This window comes from Acomys russatus, chromosome 17, assembly GCF_903995435.1.
Source record: "Acomys russatus chromosome 17, mAcoRus1.1, whole genome shotgun sequence".
Classification (NCBI taxonomy): Eukaryota; Metazoa; Chordata; class Mammalia; order Rodentia; family Muridae; genus Acomys; species Acomys russatus.
Window position 1 is genome coordinate 39,814,081 of NC_067153.1, and position 27,398 is coordinate 39,841,478.

General features: G+C 47.4%; 1 protein-coding gene across 1 annotated transcript; it reads right to left on the reverse strand.

Annotated features, from left to right (window-relative positions):
- Positions 1-13,519: 13,519 nt before the first annotated feature.
- On the reverse strand, positions 13,520-26,544 carry Znf251 (zinc finger protein 251). Its single transcript, XM_051159848.1, has 4 exons — positions 26,397-26,544; positions 26,029-26,161; positions 25,547-25,660; positions 13,520-15,198 (listed from the first exon to the last, which is right to left on the reverse strand). The coding sequence occupies exons 1-4, from the start codon at positions 26,424-26,426 to the stop codon at positions 13,577-13,579; spliced, it is 1,899 nt and encodes a 632-aa protein (XP_051015805.1). The 5' UTR covers positions 26,427-26,544; the 3' UTR covers positions 13,520-13,576.
- Between the last annotated feature and the right edge of the window lie 854 nt (positions 26,545-27,398).

The following is a 27,398-nucleotide window of genomic DNA, read 5'->3' on the forward strand; positions in this document are numbered from 1 at the left end:
AAAGTGAAATGAAATGTTCTCTTCCTTTTGTGTAGCAGCTTTCTCTGAAATTAAAACCTTCCACCCTTGGCCGGGCGGTGATGGTGCAGCACACCTTTAATCCCAGCACTTGGAAGGCGGAGGCAGGCAGATCTCTATGAGTTTGAGGCCAGCCTGGTCTACAGAGAGAGTTCCAGGGCAGCTAGAGCTATTACACAGAGAAACTCTGTCTCAAAAAACCAAACCACCACCAACAAAAAACAAAAAACCTTCCACATTCAAGTTAGGCTCATTAAGACGTATGATGTGAAAAGGAAGGTGAAACATATATATCTGAAACATATACACATAGCTATGGGGGTTTGGTTTAAAACAGGGTTTCTTTGTGTAGCCCCTGGCTGTCCTGGAACTCACTCTGTAGACCAGGCTAGCTTCCAACTCAGAGCTCTGCCTGCCTCTGCCTCCTGAGTGCTGGGATTGAAGGTGTGTATCACTATGTCTGCCTTAACATTTATTTTAAAAAGATTTATTTATTATTATGTATATAGAACTCTGCCTGAATGTACACCTGCATGCCAGGGGAAGGCATCAGATCACATTATAGATAGTTGTGATCCAACATATGGTTACTGGGAATTGAACTCAGGACCTCTGGAAGAGCAGTCAGTGCTCTTAACCGCTGAGTCATTTCTCTAGTCCCCTGCTTTAATATGTTAAGATAGTTTGTTTATAGAGAGGTGAATTAAGAGGCTCTAAAGCAGAGGTTTTCTACCTGTGGGTTACGACCCCATTAGGGTCAAATGACCTTTTCACAGGTCACATAAAACCATAAGAAAACACAGATATTTACATTACAACTAATAACAGTAGCAAAATTATTGTTATGAAGTAGCAACAAAAATAATTTTATGTTTGGGAGGGTGGTCACGACAACATAAGGAGCTGTATTGAAGGGTCACAGCATTAGGAAGTGACTAAGAACCACTGCAAAGGGAGGTAAAACATCCTATTCCTCAGGGAAGCTCAGGAAGTTCCTGAAACTGACTAGATTCATGGAACTCTTCCTTCCCCAAGCATATATAAACTGTAAGTACTGCTGAGAGCACATGAGACAAGCTACCAAGAAGACTCTCATACACGCAGAGACACCTGGAAGGAGCAGAGATCAACTGAGCCTCCAGCAACAGACTCAGACCAGTCAACAGAGCTGCCTGGAAAGGACGCTCTCCAGTCTCCAGCAGGCTCTGTGGCGTGGTCCAGGTTCTCAGCTTTCATGAGCTGTCACTCATGCTGGTGTGGCGCCTAGGTGATGCAGCTATCTTTGAATCATTTCTGCTTCTGTAAGTAACCCCTTACACATAGTCTTCCAAGTAACCCTAATAAAGGTCATTGATTCACCAAGCAGGACTTAGTGGGAGCCTTGCTTTGGTGTGTTGCTGGTTCCCAATCTGGAGTGAGTAGGTGTTTACTTCCCCTGGAAACAGTGTCACACAATGCTTCTTCCTGCTCTTGCCCATTCCCTGTTGCGGCAACCTGGGGAGACTAATTTCCATGGTGATACAGCTATAAAGTGATGGCAACCTGGGTTAAGTCACTGTTGACAGAGAGGCACCCAGGATCACTCCCCAGGCTCCTCTAGATTTTGCACACAAAAGGAAACTTTTGGGGCTGGAGAGATGGCTCAGGGGTTAAGAGAACTGTCTTGCTCTTCCAGAGGTCCTGAGTTCAATTCCCAGCAACCACATGGTGGCTCACAACCATCTATAATGTGATCCAGTGTCCTCTTCTGGCCTGCAGGTGTACATGCAGATAGAGCTCTCAAATATACATAAGATAAATAAATAAAATTTTAAAAAAGAAGCTTTAGTGTAAAGTCTCTTACGGGGCTATTGTTTACTGCACCTATCTAGGTCTACATTGATAAGGGGCAGAAAATTCACCATAAAGATACAAAATAAATGTGCAGTTTGGTAAGGAAGTTTGAGTCGAGGTCCAGGTGTGTGCTCAAAAAGAGGCCGTAAGGTGCTAAAGAGAAATCTGTTTTATACTGGGACAGTAGGAAAAGCGTCCTGAATGCAAGATTTTTACCACCGAGGCTCTAAATGGGTGAAAAATGCAAATTTAATTGAACACAAATAGACCATAAAAAGAAATGCATCTATCTACAGGGGTTCTCTGCTCACAAAGTGTCTCAGCAGAGTGAACGGCACACAGAGGCTGCGACCGGTGCAGTCCATCGGGGTAGGCTCCATCCTGACCTGGCAGCACTGTCTGTGTGGAGCTGCTGGCTTTAACAGTATAAGGGATGCAAGCTTAAGGGGGACCATGGAGTCCCTTATTTGGCCACTTGCTCCTCCTGAGGCTAACGACCAAGGTCCAGTTATCAGTATATTGAAGTCCAGCAATCAAAAGCCCCCTTTGGCTCACCTAATTAACATGCCCAAGTAAAATTAAATGCCTCATTCTGCCCAGCACCCAGGAGGCAGAGGTAGGTGGATCGCTGTGAGTTCGAGGCCAGCCTGGTTTACAAAGATAGTCCAGGACAGCCAGGGCTACACAGAGAAACCCTGTCTCAAAACAAACAAACAAACAAACAAACAAAAACAAAACAAAAACCAAAAACGCCTCATCTTAACATAGGATTTTCCATTTTACCTTTATAAATCACCATTCACCTTGGGCCACATCTGTCTCCTCTCCATCCAGAGGCAGTCCTTTGTCCCTCCCTCTGGGACAAATATCCCTCCTCCTCTCTCTTGTTTCCTTCCCCCTTCTCCCTCATCCTCTGTCTCCTGTCTTTGCCTCTTATTCCCTGTCCCTTGTTCATATGGGGCAAATACATCTCTGTGCTGAGAACTTGGCCTTGGAGGTCCTGAGCCAACATTGATCGCTTTCACTTGAAGCTCCAGAGAGACACTGAGGCCCAGCAATGTGAGGCATGCTTGAAGTCCCTGCAAGGAGCCTCTCAGAGGTCTCTGAGAAGCACTGTCAAGGTGAAGCCTAAATTGCGATGGAGACTGTAAGATGCTGGAGATGCCAGGACCTGATAAGATGGAGGCATAAAGTGGAGTCAGCTGAACAGAGAGGCTGTGCATGCCAAAGGCGGCAACAGTGGAGGGGAGGGGCCACCCAGGCCTTTGCAGCCTAGATGGTTTCATCATAAGGCCAAGATGCCAGACACGGAGCTACACAATTTAGTGTTTTCCATATGGGGTTTCGGTTTGGCTTTTAATTTAATCATTTCTTGCTATGTTCCCATTCTTCCATTTTGGAATGGAAATGTTTATTCTATGTCATTGCATTTTGGAAGGATGTAATTTGTTTCTGGTTTTGTAGAAGCTCACAGTTACGAGATTGTCTTCAGTTTCGGATGACTTCCAAACAATGCTGGATTTTTTTGGGGGGGGGTTTCAAGACAGGGTTTCTCTGTGTAGCTTTGGCTGTCCTGGACTCTCTTTGTAGACCAGGGTGGCCTCGAACTCACAGCGATCCATCTGCCTCTGCCTCCCAAGTGCTGGGATTAAAGGCATACGCCACCATGCCCAGCTTTTTTTTTTTTTTTTTTTAATGTGCATTGGTGTTTTGGCTGCAAGTATGTTTGTGATGTCAGACCTTGGAGTTACAGACAGCTGTGAACTGTCAGGTGGGTGCTGGGAGTTGAACTCAGGCCCTCTGGAATAGCAGTCAGTGCTTTTAACCACTAAGCCATCTCTCCAACCCTACAATGCTAGATTTGTTAAAAAAAAAAAAAAAAAAAAAGAAATGTGTGTTTTTATTTTTTGTTTTTTGACACAAGGTTTCTCTGTGTAGCCTTGGCTGTCCTGGACTTACTTTGTAGACCAGGCTGGCCTCGTGTCTTTATTTTTTTATGATCTATTTTATGTGTGTGTGTTGGGGGTATGTGCATCTGACTATAGGTGCTGGTAGAGACCAGAAGAGGACATGAGATCCTCTGGAGCTGGAGTTAGAGGTGGTATAAGCTGTCCACCATGGGTGTTAGAAGCCAAACTCAAGCCTCTGGAAGAGCAACAGCCACTTAGCTGCTGAGCCATCTCTCCAGCCCCCACTACTGAAATTGTTAAAGATCGTGGGGACTTTTGATGTTGGGATAAATGCATTTTGCATTACGAGATGGCCATGAGCCTGGCCTTAGTAGAGGACAGTTGTGGCTTAGTAGTAATGTGCTAAGTTGACAAAGACTGGAGTTGTGATGGTGTCTTAGCTAATTTTCTATTGTATGAGATGCCATGACTTAGGCAATTTATTAAAGAAAACATTTAATTGAGGGCTTGTTTACAGTTGTAGAGTGAGTCCATAATCCTCATGGCAGGGAGCATGATGTCAGGTAAGCAGGCATGGCCACGAGAGTAGCTAGGAGCTTAAGTCTTTTTTTGTTTTGTTGGTTTGTTTGTTTGAGACAGGGTTTCTCTGTTACACAGAGCTCTGGCTGTCCTGGAACTCGCTCTGTAGACCAGGCTGGCCTTGAACTCACAGAGATCCACCTGCCTCTGCCTCCTGAGTGCTGGGATTAAAGGCATGTGCCCCCACACCCACCCAGAGTTTACATCTTATCTGCAAGTTGGATGCCCAGCTCCATCTGTGCACTACTGTGTGCCTGGTGTCCTCACAGGCCAGAGTAGGGCATCAGATCCCCCAGCACTGGAATTGTAGATGAGTGTGAAGCACCATGTGGGTGCTGGGATCAGAACTTGGGTACCAGTGCTCTTAACCGTTGAGCATCTCTCTAGCCCTTGGGGATAACTTCTGTTCCACAACATCGTCCTCCATGGTGAGCACGGAGACCAAGCGGGCCTCAGGCGCATGGGGAGATCCTCCTGCCTCTGTGGCCCAGTGTTAGGATTACAGGTGCATGCCACTGCTGCCCTAATTTGCACTCGCTGCTCTCGTGTGTGCTTCCCCACCACAGATTTCACCACCGTTTTAGAAGACAATGCTGTTAATCATGTGGAGAAAATGTGGGTGATCAGGTTCAACCGTCGGAACTAGAGCAGACTCCTCCTGGGAGCAAAAGCTCACTTCTTTGCCATACCTACAGCAGGCTTCGCCACCTCCACTCAGCGTGAACTTTGAGCTTGAGGGTGGGTGGAAATGTTTGCAGACAGTGCTGTCAACTCTTCAACTCTCTCAGCTGTGAAAGAGAACAGCTCCTGACTGCATGTGGCTCTTTTTGAGAGGTGGAGATAGGCAGAGCCGAGGCGAGGTTTCAGGTACCGGGGACCAATGTCAAAGCCATCATGTGGTGGAAGATGACCCACTTGCCTCCACCTCCCAGGGGCTGGGATACAGGTGTCGCCTAACAGCCATAACTGGTTGAACTAGTTCCTTAGGAGAGAAATGCAAATTAAGATTACAGTCAGATAAAAGACTGAAAAAGCCAGACGTGGCCGCTTTTGTCCTTTATCTGCCACTTCCCTATTCCAGGGCATGGAAATCCAGACCCCTAGCACACACCTAGTGAGGCCAGCATGTAAGTGTCAGGTGACCCAGGGGCACAGACTCTGGGCTCTACAGCTTTGCACAGAGGTCTACTGTATTTGTGGAGTCATCCTGGCCGCATCTTGCCCATACATAGGTGGTAAGCATGCCGCAGCATGACCCTAGACTCACCTTCCAAGCTTCCATTTGTTCCCGCTTTCAGCCCTGGAAGTATTCTCTCTTGGTGTTTAGTCATAAATTTCCCTAACACCTCTACTCCTGTGACCCACAGTAAGAAAGAGAGCAAGTGTTGTTAGAGCTAAGGCAGTCCTCATGCTTTTCTATGCACTAAACTTCCCTTATTAAAAGAATTTAAAAGCAGGGCTGGAGAGATGGCTCAGTAGTTAAGAGCACCAACTGTTCTTCCAGAAAACCGGAGTTCAAATCTTAGCACCTACATGGCTGCTCACAACTGTCTGTAACTCCAAGATTTGACACTCTCACACAGCCATACGTGCAGACAAACACCAATGCACATAAAATAAAAATAAATCTTTTTTAAAATTTAAAAAGCCACCACACCTATGGTAGAGGGATTACAAAGATGACTGAAGAAAAAAAAAAAGATGATTGACTGATTAGAACTTGGTAATTGTACAGTCAGAATGTTGCAGATCCAGAACCAAATTACCTATCTTGAGTCTTCCTAATAGCCATTTATTGCCCACCTCTGTGAGCTAACATCCTTTTAACTGACAGGTAAAACCTTTGGAATGTATCAGACCCCTGGCTTCTACCGATACAAAAGTTAAGACTGTCATTGTATCACCCGAGAACCATAGCCTAGAGTTCTCTGATTTGCTGTTGTCCACATAATTGATGTTCACACCAGTGTTTTAAGCAATGCCTTCTTCTATGGTTTTCTTTTGTTCTGTGACTATAACAGTTCATGTCGCCTGTTTAACATTGCAACATCCTAACTCTATGTTCCCAGGCCATGCCCATTCAAATTTGATTAAAAATAACCTCTGTTACTCCCTTTGAGGCGAGAGCTGTGTTTTGCATCAACACTTCCCTTGAGATCTGTCCCCTCAACCCCTCTGAGGAGCTTAAGCTGGGAATAGTTTTAATGTACTCAGTGTGTTTCCAGACCAGAAGATTCACAGAAACACAATGCCAAACAAACGCTTTACGGTTAGACAAATGCTTACGCGTGGCTGCGTTTCTTCCTTACCTTCTTTTTAAAAATTTATTTGTTTGGATTTTTGAGACAGGGTTTCTCTGTGTAGCCCTGGCTGCCTTGAACTCACTTTGTAGACCAGGCTGGCCTCGAACTCACGGCGATCTGCCTGAATGCTGGGATTAAAGGCGTGTGCCACCACATCTGGCTCTTCCTTCCCTTCTTTTAGCCATTCCTTCCTCCCAATAAAGCTTAGATACTTTCTCTAAGTCACGTGCTTGAGAAAAAGTATGCATAAGCCAAAACTCTCTGGCTGGAGGGTGCTTAGGAGCATGCATAGGACTCTGTGGCCCTCAGCACCATGGATTTGGCACGAACCTATAATCAAACCTTAGGGAGGAAGAGTCAAGAGATCTTAAATTCAAGGTCACCTGTGACCACATAGCAAATTCCAGGCCAGCCTGGGGTACACGAGACACTATGTCATTAGGAGAAAGACTCTAGAGGCTGGAGAGATAGCTCTGCAGGTAAGAGCACTATTTTGTCAGCTCAACACAATTTCCAATCGCCTGTCGTGGTGTTGTGACTTCCCCACAGTGATGGGCTGATGTCTAGGACTGTAAGATGAGTGAACTTCTTAAGCTGTTTCTGTCAGGGTATGTGGTGGTTTGAATGAGAAAGATGCCCTAGGCTCATGTATTTTACTTCTTGGGAAGGGTTAGGAGGTCCAGGGCCAGTGTCTGTTTGTCTGTCTCTCTGCCTACAACTTGCTGATCATATGTGATCCAGCACCAGGCTGGGCCTGTCCCCATGCTCCCCTCTGAAACGCAAGCCCCCAAATAAATGTTCTCTTCTGTAAGTTGCCTTGGTCAATGTGTCTCATCACAGCAATTGAACAGCAACCAAGACGGAAGCTGGTACCAGAAGTGGGGTATTTCTGTTACAGGCCTGAACATGTTTGGTGGAGAAGTGTGGAACCTATTCTTCTCCCCCTCTATCTACCCTACTCCTAACTCCCTCCCAGAAGTCCCCCAACCCCAACTTAAGACAGGAGTTAGAACAATGGAAAAGGGGATACATGAAGTTTCATATTCCAGTATCCCCAAAGATCAACCACACAAGGTCCCTCCCCAGCCAATGTGCCCACTTACACACTTACCTTAGGGGGTGGTGGAGTGGGATTTGTGAATGCTCTCCTTATTAGTTTCCAAGGAAAAAGTCTTAACAGAGCTTTAAACCTCTTCTAGATGACCCCTTTGGAGTATCAAACCAATTAGATCAAATTATTGGGCCTCTAGGTCCATCCTTAGGGTGAATTAATATCAATCCTGGGTATTGTTTTCTTGGGGGAAGCAAGGATGATGATTAGAGGGGCTTCGAGCATCACCTGGGAGAGGGAGCACTTAGCTGGACCTAGAGTCCTGGCAGTCAGTGCTGAATACCCTAGTCTGGATCCTGATGGGATAATAACAGTAACACGGGAGGAGTCTAAGGGTCCTTACTGTTAGGGAAAAAAGATCAGTTCCTATAGCTGGGCTGTGGTGGCACACACTGGAATCCCAGCACTCAGGAGGCAGAGGCTGGCAGATTTCTGTCAGTTTGAGGCCAGCCTGGTTTACAGAGAGTGTTCCAGGACAGATAGGGTTACACAGAGAAACCCTGTCTCGCATCACCCCCTCCAAAAAAAAAAAGGTCCCTGATCTCAGAATATTATGGCTTTTAATGCTAAACAAGGGAGAGATGAAGGCCCAGCTGAATACTCTGTCTCTTTTTAAACAAGGCTTCTCTGTGTAGCGCTGGCTGTTCTGGTCTCACTTTGTAGACCAGGCTAGGCTCAAATTCAGAGACTGCCTGCCTCTGCCTCTCAAGTGTTGGGGTTAAAGGCATGCATCACCACTGTCTGGTTTCTCAGCTGAATTCTTTTTTTTTTTTTTTTTTTTTGTTTTTGAGGACAGGGTTTCTCTGTGTAGCCTTGACTGTCCTGGACTCACTTTGTAGTCCAGGCTGGCCTCGAAACTCACAGCGATCCACCTGCCTCTGCCTCCCGAGTGCTGGGATTAAAGGCGTGTGCCACCATGCCCGGCTTGAATACTCTTTTTTTTTTTTTAATTTATTTTAATGTTATGTGCATTGGTGTTTAGCCTGCATATATATCTGTGTGAGGATGTCAGATCTTGGAGTTATAGACAGTTGCCATGTGGGTGCTGGGAACTGACCCCTGGTCCTCTGGAATAGCACAGTCAGTGCCTCTTAATCACTGAGCCACCTCTCAAGCCCCAAAATGAATTCTGCTTTTTGTTTTTGTTTTTCAAGTCAGGGTTTCTCTGTGTTATCTTGGCTATCCTGGACTTGCTTTGTAGACTAGGCTGGCCTTGAACTCAGAGATCCACCTGCCTCTGTCTGCCAAGTGCTGGGATTATAGGTGTGCGCCACCACACCTGGCTTTAAAATGAATTCTTTCTTTCTTTTTTTAAGATTTATTTATTATGTATACAGCATTCGGCACCAGATCTTGTTACAGATGGTTGTGAGCCACCATGTGATTCCTGGGAATTGAACTCATGACCTTTGGAAGTGCAGTCAGTGCTCTCAACCTCTGAGCCATCTCTCCAGCCCTAAAATAAATTCTTAAAGGACCAAATGAGAAAATATACTGGATTAAAATTGGAGATTCCTTTGCTCACTGGATGTCAAAGTTACATTTTTTTTTTTTTCCAGAAACAGGGTTTCTCTTATAGTCCTGGCTGTCCTGGACTCACTTTGTAGACCGGGCTGGCCTCGAACTCACAGAGATCCACCTGCCTCTGCCTCCCGAGTGCTGGGATTATAGGCGTGCAGCTCAAAGTTACATTTTGTAGCCAACAGTTGGCCAGACAACTTTAAAAAGTTACCAGAGATAGAATGGTTAGAAATGCCAGGCATGGTGGCGCACGCCTTTAATCCCAGCACTCAGGAGGCTTCGAGGCCAGCCTGGTCTACAAAGTGAGTCCAGGACAGCCAAGGCTACGCAAAGAAACCTTGACTTGAAAAATCAGAAACAAAAACCAAAAGAAAGGTTAGAGAACGTGCAGGTTTGTTCATAGAGCCCAGGACGCAGGCACGAGGAAAAGCAGACACAGAAAGCTAAGATCAAGTTCCCATCTGTGCGACAAACACCCCGGGGACAGGAGCAGGGCTTAAGATCCCAACAATGGCATCACTATGCCTTTCTGGGAGCGAGGCCCAGGCACACTTAGAGCCTACCAGGAATGGAGGGGAAACGATGAGGAGAGGAAAAGACACCTATTTCAAACGTGGAAAGGTGGGACACTTTAAGGAGGAATGCCCAGAATGGAGAGAGGGTGATTGATTACCCTCAGACACTTTAATGACAATCTGGGGAGGGGAATCAAGGGTTCTATTTTTCCAGTGAGACCTCATGAAAGTCCTTAAAGATAGTTCTTAGGGGAGAAGAAATTATATTTCTTGTTGATTCAAGGGCATTCCATTTTCTATTTAAACATCTCCCAAGGATGAACTTTTTCCCAGAAAAATTGGTAGTAAGCAAAGTGAAGGGAGAATTCTCTCTTCCACCTTTTTTTTTTTTTTTTTTTTTGAGGCGAGGTTTCTCTGTGTAGCATTGGCTGTCTGGACTCACTCTGTAGACCAAGCTGGCCTCGAACTCACAGCGATCTGCCTGCCTCTGCCTCCTGAGTGCTGGGATTAAAGGCATGCACCACTACTGCCTGGCTTCTCTTCCACTTTTTGAAAAACACTATAATCAGTTTTCAGAAGAGGCAAATAGTAACTAACATAGCTTCTTTTGTGTTCCAGATGCAGGAGCCAACCTATTGAAGAGAATTTGATGTCCAAATTAAGAGTTTGGCTTAAAGCAGGCGCGATAGCGCACGCCTCTAGTCCCAGCACTTGGGAGGGAGAAAGCAGCATACCTGCGCACTGGGCCTGGGAGTGTTTGCATTTTTGATGTTTGTGGAACATTCTACAGATAGATCCTTGAGCCAGGCTCAGTAGCATACCTTTAATCCCAGCACTCAGAGGCAGAATTAGGCAGATCTCAGTGAGTTTGAGGGCAGCCTGGTCTACAAAGTTAGTCCAGGACAGCCAAGGCTACACAGAGAAACCCTGTCTCAAAAAACAAAAAAACAAAACAAAACAACAACAACAACAACAACAAAAAAAAAAAAAAGAGGAAAAAAATTCCTATTAGTCCAAGATCTTTTTTTCTCTAAGGTTTATTTTATTATTTATACAATATTCTGCCTGCATGTATGCCTGCACACTAGAAGAGGGCACCAGATCTCATTATAGATGGTTGTGAGTCACCATGTGGTTGCTGGGAATTGAACTCAGGACCTCTGAAAGAGCAGCCAGTGCTCTTAACCTCTGAGCCATCTCTCCAGCTCTGGTCCAAAATCTTAAGGAGCACTTAAACCAGATTGTTGAAAGTAAACACCCTGTGATCTCCAACACATACACCCTCCTTACTAAGATTACCCCAACGGTAGTTCAGGGTCACAGATTGGAGGGATGCTTTTTGGGCTTGCACCCTTGCAGCTGAGCACAGAGACCTTTTTGCCTCTGAATGGAAGGATCCCATTCTTGGAGAAAGGAACAGTTTTAGCGGGCTAACATGCTGTTTGGTCAGATGCTTGAACACATTTTGGAGAACTTCAGCCTCCCTCCTGAGATGTGCCTGATGATCTCCCATGTGGGGACCACCAGAGCGAGGTTATCAACGCCACCATTAGCTTCCTTGGCAGTCAAGGATTGTGGGCATCAAAAATATGTAATTTGTGTAAGACAAGGTTAGATACTTGGGCCATGTAGTCAGTCACGGCCAACGGGCTGGGCCTGCTGCTGGTGCTGTCCACTCCCTCAGCTGAGTGTGGTGCTATGCAGCTCATCTGCGAGCAACAGTAACGTCCACACAGACAACTTTGCTTTCTAGGATGAGCTTCCTCATCTTTATTTTCAATTTTAATATGACTGGCAATCCTTCATTTTGTACTGCTTGCTAGTATTAATTATTTACTTGTTTGGTTTTGTTTTGGATAGGGTCTCAGGTAGCCTAGGCTGGTCTTGGATTTGCTATGTAGCTAAGGATGGCCTTGAGCTTGTTACCCTCCTGCCTCCACCTCTGTAATGCTGAAGGTAAAGGTGTCAATCCCAGTGCTCAGTTTTTACAGCACTAGGGATCAAACCAGGGGTCTGTGCACACTAGGCAAGCACTGCCCTGAGTCACACCCTGTCACTACAGGTTCATGTTGTTTTTCAGTCTTTTATTTGGCTTCATAAAGTCGAAGGAAACTGGGTATAAGAGTTCCTTAGCCACTGCAAATGCAACATTGATGGCTTATTCATACATCTTCCAGTAAAAAAGTACAATATAAATAAATATCATCAAGAGCCTCCGGAGTCTGCACTGACACTGGGGCACACAGCATGGTGGGTGTGCAGGCTGGACTCAGGCAGCCTGTGCCCATCCAACCATGCTTCACTGAGAAATACTACACAGAGCTGGAGAAAACACAGCCTGCTCAACTTCCAAAAAAAGGTAGATTCAGTTCTCTAGGTGGAGGCACCCAACCTCACAGGATAACCCCAGTAGACAGTGAAAAACGGCAACACAACCAAACCCCCCCAATAAAAATAAAGTAAGAAACAATTCACACAAGTGTGTTGATAATGTTAAACAAAACAAAATAAGAGTCACGGTAAAAACAAGAAGTAAAATCTGGCAGGGCAGTGGTGGCACACACCTTTTAATCCCAGCACTTGGGAGGCAGAGGCAGGTGGATTGCTGTGAGTTCAAGGCCAGTCCGGTCTACAAAGTGAGTCAAAGACAGCCAGGACTACACAGAGTAACCCTGTCTCGAAAAACAAACAAAAAAAGTAAAATCTGAAATTCTTTTCAAAACTGTTTTCTTTTTTGAGGCAGGGTCTATGTAGCTCCCGCTGGTCTGGAACCTCAAACTCACAGAGATCTACTTGTCTCTGTTGCTCAAGTGCCTGGCAAAAACGTTTTAAAAAACAGCCGGGTGGTGGTGGCACACGCCTTTAATCCCAGCACTCGGGAGGCAGAGGCGGGCGGATCGCTGTGAGTTCGAGGCCGGCCTGGTCTGCAAAAGTGAGTCCAGGACAGCCAAAGCTACACAAAGAAACCCTGTCTCAAAAAACAAACAAACAAACAAACAAACAAACAAACAAAAACATTTTAAAAAACAAACAAGGATAGCACTTCTTTAAAAAGAAATGTCTAGTAATAAGGATACCTGGGAGGTCAGTGGCAATCAGGCTGTGTTGGCAAAAGAGAACAGAAATTACAAGCTTTGTTTACTGTACATTATTAATTCAATGACGATCAAAAAAAATCTTTAAATGACAGCCACCAGAAGGACAATCTCCAGCAGTAGTTTTACTCTTTGTAGCTTTCCTTGTTGTCACTGTTGGCCCTAAGCACTGGTAGCCACAGCTGTCACTGTGTTGATGACTCTGTAGCCTCTACTCCTTGCCCCACAAGTGGCTCTCCCCCAAAGCTTCTGCCTCCTCTGCACCCAGAGAACCTATATTTAGTATAACCAGCCACTGGCAGAGACCATCCAGATGCTGCCATTCATGGCCACGGCCTGTCGTTAGCATCATCAGTCTTCTCACAGTGGACAAGCCATATTCCCCCACATCTCTGGGTTTCTCTCTTACAATCACCAACGAAGAGATGTGCCATTATCTCGGAACCTTCCATCAACTGCTCTTTAGCGTTGAAACTCAACCCCGTGATAAGAGCCTGAACGTGACTTGGTGCTAAGGTGGCCTGCTGCACCGAGTCAGTCAGGACCCTGGGCATGGCGGCTCGGCTGGCTGGACACAACAGGTCACGTGGCCTCAGCCTCCTAACATGCAAGTCTGTTAGCAATAGCTTCTTCACTTTCACTATGCCATCCTACCTGATAGAAAAACAAAGTTTCTAAACTGTTTATCACGTTAAAAATGTCTTCCTTGAAAAATCTTTTTGATATGAATTAAGTATCTGTCAGATCCGTCATTCAACTGTGGTTTCTCTCCAACACGCGTTACATGATGTTGAGTCAGGGGTGACACCCCACTACCAGCTTTACCACCACATTCCTGGCATTTATAGGGTTTCTCCCCAGTCTGGATTTTCTGATATTCCATGGACTGTGAGGAAGTGCTAAAAGTTTTCCCACATTCGTTACAACCTCCGGATTTTTCATCACTTCGTATTGTCCACTGCACAACAAGTTTTGCACTGTGGCTGAAGGTCCTGCCATGTCTCTCTCCAGTGGACAGACGGCTAGAGTCATACACAAAATCTGGGCCGCACTCAAATTCCTGCGGGTTCTCACCCATGTGAACCCGCTGATGCTGAGTGAGGGCTGACCTCCTGCTGAAGGCCTTCCCACAGAGACCACATTCGTACGGCTTCTCTCCGGTGTGAACACGCTGGTGCAGGGTGAGCTGGGAACTCTGGATGAAGGCCTTCCCACACTCAGTGCACTGGTAGGGCTTCTCCCCCGTGTGCACCCTGCGGTGCTGCATCAGAGTGGAGCTGCGGCTGAACGCTTTGCCACACTCGGCGCAAACATACGGCTTCTCCCCAGTGTGGATCCTCACGTGCTCGGTCAGATGAGAGTTGAAGCCAAAGGCCCTTCCACATTCGCCGCACACGTAGGGCTTCTCCCCGGTGTGAACCCTGTGGTGAAGAAAGAGGCTGGAGCTCTGACTGAAGGCTTTCCCGCACTGACTGCACTTGTGGGGCTTCTCTCCTGTGTGAATCCTCTGGTGCTGGATAAGGCTTGCGTTTCGACTGAAGGCCTTGCCACACCAACTGCACCCGTGGGGCTTCTCCCCCGTGTGGATCCTCTGGTGCTGAGTTAGCTGGGGACTCTGACTGAAGGCTTTCCCACACTCATTACACGTATACGGCTTCTCTCCCGTGTGTATTATACGATGTTGGATGAGGCTTGAACTCCTGCTGAAAGCCTTTCCACATTCATTACACCCAAAGGGCTTTTCTCCAGTGTGAATTCTCTGATGCAGCCGGAGATAGGAATTGAGCCCAAAAGTTTTCCCACACTCATCACACTTAAACGGCTTATCCCCAGTGTGAATTCGCTGGTGGAGAATAAGATTTGAGCTGTGAGTAAAGGCCCGCCCACAAGGACCACACTCATAAGGCTTTTCCCCAGTGTGACTTCTGCGATGGCGACTTAGGTCGGAATTATATTTAAATGTTTTATTGCATATGTCGCATTTAAAGATCCTCTGCCCTGTTTTACTTCTTGGGATTGTAACGACACCTTGGCTGGGGTTCAAGTGTCTGTCAAATGCAGAAGCCGGAGCGTTCTCAGGAAGTTGCTCCCTACAGACCGGCCAGTCCTTTTTAGCACCTCTCTTCAGACTCTGAGCAGCAGGGCTTCCATGGCGCCCTTCTCTCTGACCTTCATGGTCCCAAGCTTCCTGGGAGTTAGCTGTTTGTGAATTAGCCCTTGGGAACTTTTGTGCTATTAATTCTGGGGTTTTTACTTCCTCTGAACATTTCTGGTTTAAAATGGATCGCTCCTTCTCAGTCTCAATCTTAGAATCTGTTAAACAGAAAGCACAAATACGTGACTAGAGAAACCCATTGTCAGCAGAAATGATGATTTGCTTCATGTTTCCGTACGTTATTATGTATCAGGTATGAAGACACACACCTTTAATCCTGGCACTGGAGGCAGAGGAAGGCAGATCTTTGTAGTACAAGGCAAGCCTGGTCTACATGGTGAGTTCCAGGACAGTCAGGCTACATGGGACACTGTCTCAAGATAGATAGGTAGATAGATAGATAGATAGATAGATAGAAGCTATTATGCAAAAGTCAGATGTTTTAATAGAAAGATATGACAGAATCCAGAAATAGAGTCAATCAACTAGCAGAATGAAGACAGTAATTTTCATTAGTCATCAAAGAAAGGGGGAACCAAACAAACTGCCAGTGTTAAATTAGCAAATTAACGTAGCCTACAAATACAAGGCCAAGCATGTGCTAGTTAAGGAACACAACAGGAAGACAGATATGGTCTCTGGTCTCAAAAAGCTTATGTTTTATTCAGGAAGACAGATGATGAGTCTTTTGGGGAGGGGTTTTAATTTAGTTTTGTGTTTTTTTGTAAAGATTTATTTATTATGTATACAGTGTTCTTCCTACAGCCTAGGAGAGGGCATTAGATCACATTATAGATGGTTGTGAGCCACCATGTGGTTGCTGGGAATTGAACTCAGGACCTCTGGAAGAACACCCAGTCTTCTTAACCTCTAAGCCCTCTTCTGGCCTGCAGGTGTACATGCAGGAAGAACACTGTAAACATAATAAATAAATAAATCTTTAAAAAATGTTTGCTTTGTTTTGTTTTTCAAGACAGGATTTCTCTGGGTAGCCTTGACTGACCTGGACTCCCTTTGTATACCAGGCTGGCCTTGAACTCACATTGTTCTGCTTGTCTCTGCCTCCCCAGGTGCTAGGATTAAAGGTGTGTGCCACCATGCCCAGCTGAGTCCAGGAATTAAAGAGTTCTCACCATGGCCAGAGCAAGTACAAAGTGGATGGCAGAGAAAGGGACAGGCTCAGAGGGCTGAGAAGACTGGACTTAAGAATCGAAAAACCAAAACAAGACAAAAGAATCAATATATTAGGCCAGCCTGATCTACAAAGTGAGTCCATGACAGCCAAGGCTACACAGAGAAACCCTGACTTGAAAAACAACAACAAAAAAATTTATTCAAAGCATCAGAAGCCTTCTACTGACCTCTGCAAGCATTACACACACACACACACACACACACACACACACACACACACTAAAATAAACCTTTATCCCATGTGACTGTTCACATGCATTACATGAGTGAATATAGCAGTAACTGGCATGCTATTCATAACTGTGGAGAGATGAGGAAGGACATAGATGTCTAAACCCAGACAACTGTCTAAACCCAGCTCTACTCAGATAACAGAATACCTTTCTACACCATGATGGAAGAACGTCTAATTAAAGGAAAGTCTTTGATATATTGTAAAAGTGAATAAGTTTCAAATTTGATATACAGAATAAACCAAATTTTATCGGGAAAAAAAAGCATATGCGTGTGTTAAATGTTAGTGTAAACTGCCATGTGGGCTTGGCAATTTCTCTGAGGAAGATTTAAGAGCTCACTCTGTAGAGCAGGCTGGCCTTAACAGAGATCCACCTTGCCTCTGCCTCCCAAGACCTGGACCAAAGGCCTGGACTAAAGGCCTGCGCCATGACCCCCTGGCTGAGCAAAAGTTTTTAATTACTGAGTCAAGGCTGAAAAGTGGGTGTGGCAGTACTTCCACGGAGACGTAGGCAGGAGGACCTGGTCAAAGTTAGACTTGGCTATAAAGCACGTTTGAGCCCACAAGACACTGTATCTCAAAGCCAGCGCAGGGCTTACCATACAGCTCAATAAAGGTGCTCGCTGCCAGGACTGAGAGCATGAGCTTGGACCCTGAAGCCCTACATAACAGAAGGAAAGAACTGACTCCCGTAAGTCACACATACTGTGTGCACAGTTCCGCCCCACTCCCACCCCTGCAACTCACAAACATCAGATAAACACAAAACCTTAAAAAATAAAAAAGAAAGAAAGAAAAGAAAGCCACTAGGCGCAGTGGCACTCTGGGAGGCAGAGGCAGGCGGATCACTGACTTCGAGGCCAGCCTGGTCTACAAAGTGAGTCCAGGACAGACAAGGCTACACAGAGAAACCCTGTCCTTCATCAGTCATTGCTTTCTGCCAGATGGAAGCTATATAAGCTAATTATCATGACAGCTGGAGTTGCCCTCCTAACTATGGTACCAGGCACTATTATGTCTCATCTGCTTGCATTATTATACAAGGAATGATGAACAGCATTGCACATTGCAATCGCTGCTCCTAAATAAGCTTCAAAGCAAAAAAATAAAAGGCAGAGCCTACAGAATAGAAGGAAAAAAAATCTTTCAAACTATATATCAGACATCAAATTAGAATGTAGAATATATCAAAAATTGCAAAACTTAAAACAATAAAACCCCTGAAGCCAAAACAAAACAAAACAAAACCAAACCCTGAAGCCGTCCACATACTAAATGAGTTAATGAACAGAACAGTTTTAAAAACAAACAGAAATGGCATCAGGTGTGGTGGTCAGGTATCTGGCACTTGAGGAATGTAGGCAGCCGGGCATGGTGGCGCACACCTGTAAGCCCAGCCCAGCACTCGGGAGGCAGAGACAGGTGGATCTTTATAAATTCGAGGCCAGCCTGGTCTACAATAGAAACCCTGTCCCTAAAAATGAAAAAAGAAGGAGGAGGAGGAAGAGGAGGAGGAGACGATGGTGATATGGGCTGCGGGTGCACCTCAGTGGGGAGTAAAGTACCTGCCTAGCATACAGAATCCCCCGAATTTAACCTCAGCACAGCAATACATGCTTATAATCATAGCACTTGGGAGGAAGAGAGAGGGAAAGCAAGAGCTCAAGACCAGCCTGAGCTGCGCCATTCCTTAACCTGCCCACCCTTCTCTGGAGGGACACACTTTGTTCTGGATCTCGAATGCTTAGGAAGCCACAAGCTATCCCAGCACACACATCACAATGGGAGTCCCCACACAGTGGTGCGTCCTTATCACCCAATTGCCACAGGTTAGGTTCAATCTCTTAAAAATATGTATTGCTGTGGCTGGGTGTGGTAGGACACACCTGTAATCCTAGCACTCAGAGGCAGGCAGACTGATGTGAGTTCAAGGCCAGGCTGGTCTACAAAGAGAGTTTCACCAGGACAGCCTTCCACAGAGAAACCCTGTCTTGAAAAAAATACTTTATCATTATGTGCGCAGGTGACATGTATGTGTGGGAGCATGTGCCCTGGTAAGCAGATGAGGACAGAGGACAGCCCTCAGGAGTTGGTTCTCTCCTACTGCTACATGGGTTCTGGTTATCAAACTCAGGTTGCCAGGTTTGTGTCTCAAGTGTCTTTTTCCACTGGGCCGTCTTGCCGGCCCAGGGCTCAGTCTTGATGTTGTACACAGCATGAGTTCTGACAAACTCTGACAAACCAATGGCATGGATTCGCCACTGTGGTGCCACACAAGTGTTTCAATGCTGTAGAAACTTCCCGTGTCCTACCTAATTACCTCCAGCCCTTCCTTGCTGGCAATCAGTACTTTACTATGCCTAGTTGTTTTTACTTTTTTAAGGGAAAGGGGTTAATATAAGATCTCATGCTGTTCATGCTGCCCTTGACTTTCTTATATAGCCAGAATGATTCTTCAGTTAAATTATATAAACACTCCAAAGATGAAGTCTTAGTACATTCAAGGTCTTAAAGGAAAAATACCAAACCCTGTTAAAGACATACCAGAGGAGGAAATAAACAAAGAGAGTCCATGTTTACGATGGAATAGTATTGTCAACATGCTAACTCTTTCCAAATTGGTCTATAGCGTCAATAAACCTAAATAAGAGCATTAGTAGCTTATGTCATTTGTGAATATCAACAGCAAACATGTCAGTGTTTATATGCCACTGTAAAAGACCACAAATAGCTCACTATGGAAGAAAAAGGCTGAACTGATACTATCTGATTTAAAAACTTAACTATAAAGCTTTAATTACCAAGGCAGTGTGGCACTGGCAAACATTAAGGAAACGATCTGACAATCATTGGAGCAGCATCGACACTGCCAGTATAAAAGAGTACATAGATATCAGCGGACCTTTGATAGGAGCAGAGGTCCACAATGGAGAAAGATCAAGCTTCAACAAATACTAGATGTCCACACACCAATTAAAAAAAAAATACAGCTGGGCTGTGGTGGTGCACGCCTTTAATCCCAGCACTTGGGAGGCAGACGCAGGTGGATCACTGTGAGTTCGAGGCCAGCCTGGTCTACCAAGTGAGTCCAGGACAGTCAAGGCTGCACAGAGAGACTCTGTCTCGAAAAAAACAAAAAACAAAAATACAAAGAACTGTCTTGGTTTGCTCATACTTATTCTGCTGCTACAGGTAACTGCCTAACCAACAGTCATTATATCACACTTGTGATCAAGATGGTGCGTTGTTAGTGCTGTGATCTTGGACACGGATGATAGTCTCACTTTGTCCTGATCTGGGTTCCGTCTGTTTTTATATTGATTGTTTGTGCGGTGTATCGCAGTGTCCTGTGCAGTGCCCAATGCAGTGTCCTATGCAGCAGTATTCTGTGCAGCGCCCTGTGTAGTGCCCTGTGCAGTGTCCTGTGCAGCACTCTGTGTAGTGCCCTGTACAGTGCCCTGTGCAGTGTCCTGTGCAGCACCCTGTGTAGTGCCCTGTGCAGTGTCCTGTGCAGCACCCTGTGTAGTGCCCTGTGCAGTGTCCTGTGCAGCACCCTGTGTAGTGCCCTGTGCAGTGTCCTGTGCAGCACCCTGTGTAGTGCCCTGTGCAGTGTCCTGTGCAGCACCCTGTGTAGTGCCCTGTGCAGTGTCCTGTGCAGCACCCTGTGTAGTGCCCTGTGCAGTGTCCTGTGCAGCACCCTGTATAGTGCCCTGTGTAGTGCCCTGTGCAGCACCCTGTATAGTGCCCTGTGCAGTGTCCTGTGCAGCACCCTGTACAGTGCCCTGTGCAGTGTCCTGTGCAGCACCCTGTATAGTGCCCTGTGCAGTGTCCTGTGCAGTGTCCTGTGCAGCACCCTGTATAGTGCCCTGTGCAGTGTCCTGTGCAGCACCCTGTATAGTGCCCTGTGTAGTGCCCTGTCGCAGCACCCTGGATAGTGCCCCTGTGCAGTGTCCTGTGCAGCACCTGTACAGTGCCCTGTGCAGTGTCCTGTGCAGCACCCGTTATAGTGCCCTGTGCAGTGTCCTGTGCAGCACCCTGTATAGTGCCCTGTGCAGTGTCCTGTGCAGCACCCTGTACAGTGCCCTGTGCAGTGTCCTGTGCAGCACCCTGTATAGTGCCCTGTGCAGTGTCCTGTGCAGTGTCCTGTGCAGCACCCTGTGTAGTGCCCTGTGCAGTGTCCTGTGCAGCACCCTGTGCATGTCCTGTGCAGCACCCTGTTAGTGCCTGTTGCAGGTCCTGTGCAGCACCCTGTATAGTGCCCTGTGTAGTGCCCAGGTGCAGCACCCTGTATAGTGCCCTGTGCAGTGTCCTGTGCAGCACCCTGTACAGTGCCCTGTGTCAGTGTCCTGTGCAGCACCCTGTATAGTGTCCCTGTGCAGTGTCCTGTGAGTGTCCTGTGCAGCACCTCCATGTATAGTGCCCGTGCAGTGTCCTGTGCAGCACCCTGTAAAGTCCCTGTGCAGTGTCCTGTGCAGCACCCTGTATAGTGCCCTGTGCAGTGTCCTGTGCAGTGTCCTGTGCAGCACCCTGTGTAGTGCCCTGTGCAGTGTCCTGTGCAGCACCCTGTACAGTGCCCTGTGCAGTGTCCTGTGCAGCACCCTGTATAGTGCCCTGTGTAGTGCCCTGTGTAGTGCCCTGTGCAGCACCCTGTATAGTGCCCTGTGCAGTGTCCTGTGCAGCACCCTGTACAGTGCCCTGTGCAGTGTCCTGTGCAGCACCCTGTACAGTGCCCTGTGCAGTGTCCTGTGCAGCACCCTGTGTAGTGCCCTGTGCAGTGTCCTGTGCAGCACCCTGTATAGTGCCCTGTGTAGTGCCCTGTGCAGCACCCTGTATAGTGCCCTGTGCAGTGTCCTGTGCAGCACCCTGTGTAGTGCCCTGTGCAGTGTCCTGTGCAGCACCCTGTATAGTGCCCTGTGTAGTGCCCTGTGCAGTGTCTTGTGCAGCACCCTGTATAGTGCCCTGTGCAGTGTCCTGTGCAGCACCCTGTGTAGTGCCCTGTGCAGTGTCCTGTGCAGCACCCTGTATAGTGCCCTGTAGTGCCCTGTGCAGTGTCTTGTGCAGCACCCTGTATAGTGCCCTGTGCAGTGTCCTGTGCAGCACCCTGTGTAGTGCCCTGTGCAGCACCCTGTGTAGTGCCCTGTGCAGTGTCCTGTGCAGCACCCTGTGTAGTGCCCTGTGCAGCACCCTGTGTAGTGCCCTGTGCAGTGTCCTGTGCAGCACCCTGTATAGTGCCCTGTGCAGTGTCCTGTGGAAGGAGTTGTTTCTCTCCTTCCACTGTGTAAGTTATGGGATCCGATGACTAAACTCAGGTTTTCAGGCTTTGAGTGAGTGAGTGAATGCCTTTACTCACTGAGGACACTTGCAGACCTGCCATGGACTTTTCAACTCAGGCTAGTCCCCACTGAGCATCCGGAAATCTGTCACTCACAGATGATATTTCCTACTTTACATAGTGGCTTTGATGTATGTTCTCTGAGAGCCATGAAAGTCATTTGCAGTGTTAAACTTTGTGAGACAGGGTGTCATATAGCCCAGGATGGCACCAAACTCACTTATATAGCTGAGATTAACCTTAAATTTCAGATCCTTTTACTTCTACTGTCCAAAGGCCAGAATTACAGGCATACACTACCAGCACCAAACCCTAGTTCATGCTGTAGCAACTGAGCCTTACCTTCAGCTAATTTTCCCCTTTCTAAAAAACAAACTAGAGCTGGTTGTGGTGATGCACCCCTTTTTGTTTGTTTGTTTGTTTTTCGAGACAGGGTTTCTCTGTGTAGCCTTGGCTGTCCTGGACTCACTTGTAGATCAGGCTGGCCTCGAACTCACAGAGATCTGCCAGCCTCTGCCTCCTGAGTGCGCCACCACGCCCGGCTGACATCCTTGAATTTAACAGACCTCCACGATGGTGCACTAGGGAGGCAGATACAGGTGGAGCGCTGTGAGTTCAAGGTCAGCCTAATCTAAATAGTCAAGGACAGCCAGGACTGCATAGAGACCCTGTCTCAAATCAAGATAAAAAACAAACAACAAAACCTCCAAGAAAATAATAACAAAAAATTATCATCTACTAAATACTGCATCATGGCTAAGGATGCGGCTCATTGCCCAGCCTGCAAAAGTCCAGGAGGCTGGCCAGGCGTGGTGGCGCACACACCTCCAATTCCAGCACTGGGAAGGCAAAGGCAGACAGAGCTGTGAGTTTGAGGCCAGCCTGGTCTTACACACTGAGTTCCAGGACAGCCAGGGTTACACAGAGAAACCCTGCCTCAGGGGGGAAAGGAACAACAAAAGCATTGATAGACTGAACACAGGTATTCAAAGACAGCATGAGATAGCTAATGGCACCCAATTGTGCGCTATCTGGAAGACACTTTAAGTATAAAGACGCCGCTGACACTAAGTAGATGAAAAAGATACTCCATGCTAACAAAACCAGCAAGGAGGCTGGAGCTGCCTTCTTAGTATCTCCTAAAGAGAGAACAGGTCAATAGTGCAGCTTCAAAACAGAGCTAGCAGACACTGAATAAATCAACGGGAAAGACGTTACATCCTCAGATAGTCTTGGCAACTGAAAGAATAGTTAAACAAGCAAATAAACAACACAAATCAGGAGAACCTGAACCACACCACCGCCCTCACCAATTTAAATGGCAATGCACAATCCTATGACTACAGAGCACTCGCCTTTTTCTAAAACATGAATATTGTTGTGGTTTGAATGAGAAATGTCTCCCTCAGGCTGGCGCATCCGAATACTTGGCCCCTACTTGGTAGGACTCTTTGGGAAGGTCATGGAACCTTTAGGAGATGGAGCCTTGCTGAAGGACTTCCTGTCCCCACCCATGAGTCACCTAGCCACCTCCTTTTGCAGATGGCATGTGATCACTCTGTGCCCTGAGCCAGGCTCCCTCCAGCATGGACTCTATCCCCTCTTGAACTCCAGGCCAAAATAAATATTGGAAATTTTCTTTTCCAAGTTGCTTTTTTTAAATCAGGAAAGTTGGTAGTACACACCCAGTATGCTTATCAAGAGAGACGAGAGCCGGACATGGTGGTACATGCCTGTAATCCCAGCACTCAGGAGGCAGAAGCAGGCAGATGGAGCCCTGTGAGTTCAAGGCCGGCCTGGTCTACAAAGCAAGTCCAGGATAGCCAAGGCTACACAGAGAAATCTTGGGGGGAGAGAGAGAGATAGATAGAGAGAGAGAGAGAGAGAGAGAGAGAGAGAGAGAGAGAGATGGAAGGCATCTAGCAAATATCATAATAAAACCATAGGAGTTACTTTGTTTGACCACAAAAGGATCACAAATAAATTAACAATGATAAGATTAATCAGAAAAACAACAACTACTTAGAAACTCATATACATCCAATTATTAATTGAGCCAAAGAATTAAAAAAAAAAAAAAAAAAAAGAGCCAGGTTTGGTGGTGCACACCTTTAATCCCAGCACACAGGAGGTAGAGGCATGCAAATCTCTGTGGGTTCGAAGGCTAGTCTGGCCTACAAATTGAGTGCAGAGGGCCTGATTTTGGTACCCCAACACCTCACTGGGCAGCCCACAAGCTTGTAACTCCAGAACCTTCACAAGAAAGTACTATACAAAAGCAGTACCTGTGAAAATGTGAAATGTACTTAAGGCTGTCCTTTTAAAAAATTATCTTTTTGTTTTGTTTTAGATACATTGGTGTTTTGACTGTATGAAAGTCTGTATGAGGGTGTCAACTCCCCTAGGACTGGACTTACAGACAGTTGTGAGTGGCCATGTGGGTGCTGGAAATTAAACCCAGGTTCTCTGGTCCTCTTAACCTCTGAGCTATCTCTCAAGCCCAAGGCTGTACTTTCATAAAGCCCTGTTACAAACATATTTAAGAAAAATTACAAATCAACGATCTGAGCTCCTAATTTTAGGGGGAAAATTGGCTTCATATAGCCAATTTCAAATGTGCAAAGGTATGGGGATACATTATTCAACAGAGCCATTCTGAGTAAAGCACTCAGAAAGGATGATATATGCATTTTTGGTAAAAAGGAGCAGCAACTAATAAGGGGTAAACAATCGATGTACTTAAGTCACAAAATAAAATAATAGCACATGTGAGAGCATGACTGATGAAGTCCTATATCCTCTGAGAGTGGGGGATAGTGCACATAACAAAACAGGACAGAGCCAGGGATGGTGGCACACGCCTTTAATCCCAGCACTCGGGAGGCAGAGGCAGGTGGATCGCTGTGAGTTCGAGGCCAGCCTGGTCTACCAAGTGAGTCCAGGACAGCCAAGGCTACACAGAGAAACCCTGTCTCAAAAAACAACAAAACAAAACAAAACAAAAAACAAGACAGAGAGGAACAATAAGAACAGAAAACAGAATGGGCCTCAGTAAAGCAGAACAACAACAACAAAAAAAATCAAAGAGGCCAGGTACACTTGCACATGCCTATCACCCTTGCACTAGACAGGCAGAGGCAGGAGGGTCAGGAGTTCAAGGCCAGCCCTAGCTACATGAGAAGGCAGAGACGAGGGGAAGACAGGGAGGGCGCAAAGAGACACTATATGAAGAGCACTAGTGACCCAAGCGCGGTGGTGTGTGCTTGGCGTCCCAGCTGCTATGGAGACTGAGGCTCCAGGAAGGATGGTTTGAGTCTAGGTGTCTGGGACACGCTTCAGCTACACAAGAAGACCCCGGTGTCAAGAAAGAGAGAAAGGAAGTATCACTGGCCGGAACACCGAGGGCTGAAGACGAAGAGCTGAAGGAGAAAGGGGCACGGTACAGAATCTGTGACTAGCGCGAACAGAGCAATCACAGTCTATACAAAAGTTAAAGAAAGTGTGAAAAAGAACAAAACATGTTATGACCAGACACTACAATTTTTTCTTTTGTTTTGTTTAAGGCAAAGCAAAAATGGACCCGCAAAGGAAACCCTTTCGCGCATGTGCACAGAGCAGCTGTGCTTTCTCTTACTGAGGGCTGCACTGTGCACCATCACCATCGTCACTTCTAACCCCTCACATCCAGCCACCACAGGCAGTGCTGGGAGGCCATTCCTGAGAGCAGCCTCTAGCTCATGCTCACCTGTCTGGCGGCTTCTCAAGACTTCTGGTTCTTCAGCCCCCAGAAGATCCAGGACCCACAGCTCCTCCTCTTGCTCCAGCTGGGAAATCAGCTCTGGCTTAGGGACCGGAAATCCTGTTAAGGGTGAGGACCCTGGATGAGCTGCTACAGCCTGGGAGAGTGTGGGGGAGGGGGTAATGAGGCAGGGGGGGGGCCTCCCTACTGGGACTGTCGCACTAGATGGGAGTCTTTTGCCTGCATTCGCACACTGGCCAGGGAGGCCTACGGGCAAGAGAGTCCAAATGCCTAAGAACTCTACAATGAGAAGACGGACTGTGAGGTCATTGGCGACAAGGAAAATCGTCCCTAGAACTAGGTAGATTGGTACCTGGGGACACGAGCGGAATTCTCATTTCTTTGAGAGTCAAAGAGCCAGATGAGCCCCATAAGTCCCTTAGTGCGTCCTCATTGCGAGCCACGCACGACCCCAGGGCAGTTCTCACCCAGCGAGGCCACGTTCCCATAGTTTTCCAACATCACATCTCGGTACAGGGCCCGCTCCTGAGGGCCAAGCTGCTGCCCTTCTGCCCTGGAGAAGTACACAGCCACATCCTGGAAGGTCAGAGGCATCTCGCCCTGGAACGACAAATATGCCGAGAGTGCACCAGCGGTGTGGCTTCTTGCTCGCTCTCTGCTGGGGTAGCAGAGCTGAGACCGATGGATCAGGAAGGACTAAATGGAACCCAGAGCGCTATCCCTATAAGGGGTGTCAGTCTGCATCCTGATCTTTTCCGGGGTCACTACCTGCTCACTTCACAGCTCTAGAGGAGACAGCTCGCGACCAGGGCAGTAGGGAGAAAGAGTAACTCACCGGAGCCTGGGAGCAGGACTTGGCAGCCATCTAGGCCGTGAACCACCTTGGAATCCGTGGTAGGCAGGAGGCAGCCAGGGCCTGAGGCCTCCCCAACTTTGCTCTCAGGGAGAGAAAACAGACAAACTCAGTCCCATTCAGCTGGGGCAGTGGAGTGATGGTCAGAGGAAGACGACAGACCTTGCTTCAGAAAGTGGCCTTCCGGAGTGCACTGAAGCCGTGAGAGCCAGCGTGTGACCTGGCCCGTGCTGCTATCCAAACTGAGAACTGCCCCAGGCAGTGCCATGCACCAGGACACCAAGAGTGGGTGCATAGCACCGCCTCAGCCTTAGAGAGGCAGCCTGGAAAAGGCTGCGGGCCTCACCGCGGTAGGCCTCACAAGATTGTGGGTGTGAGGGGACACGAAATAGGCGGCCAGGGTCAGCTCTGGGCAAACCCTAAAGGCCGTCGTCCTTCACATCCGTGCCTCCCATGGCCCTGTCGCCGCCAGCGGCTTGTCCCTCCCACCAGTCCTCCCGCTGCTGGGTGGCCCGGGTGGCCACGATCGCTGCCTGTTCCACCATCCCTCCTCCCGGGTGTCGCGGCATCATCAGCGCCCTCGGCCAGAAGCTGAAGCAGCCAGCCCGAGACCCTGCCTGCCGGCTGGCTGTCCTTGCCCACCTGCAAGGCGACAGGACCGCGGGAGCCTCACCTTGGCCAGGGCCCTCTGGACCAGCCACCCACCTAAACCCAGCCGGGCCCGCGCTGAGGGGGGCAAGGCGACTGCCAACTGGGGGCGGAACAGCCAAGCTGCGCACGCGCGCGGCTCCGGTCGCCGAGCACTTCCGGAGCTGCTTTAGGGTCTCAGAGACCAGCGCCCCTACGCACGGACTGGGCGGGGCCCAAAGGATGCTCACCAGGCAGCTGCCAGTGCTGGCCCAATCCGCTCTCTGTTTCAACCAGATAAGATCTGCGCTGCGCCGCTTTTCCTCTTTTGTCCTAACTAAAGTAGATACAGGGTAA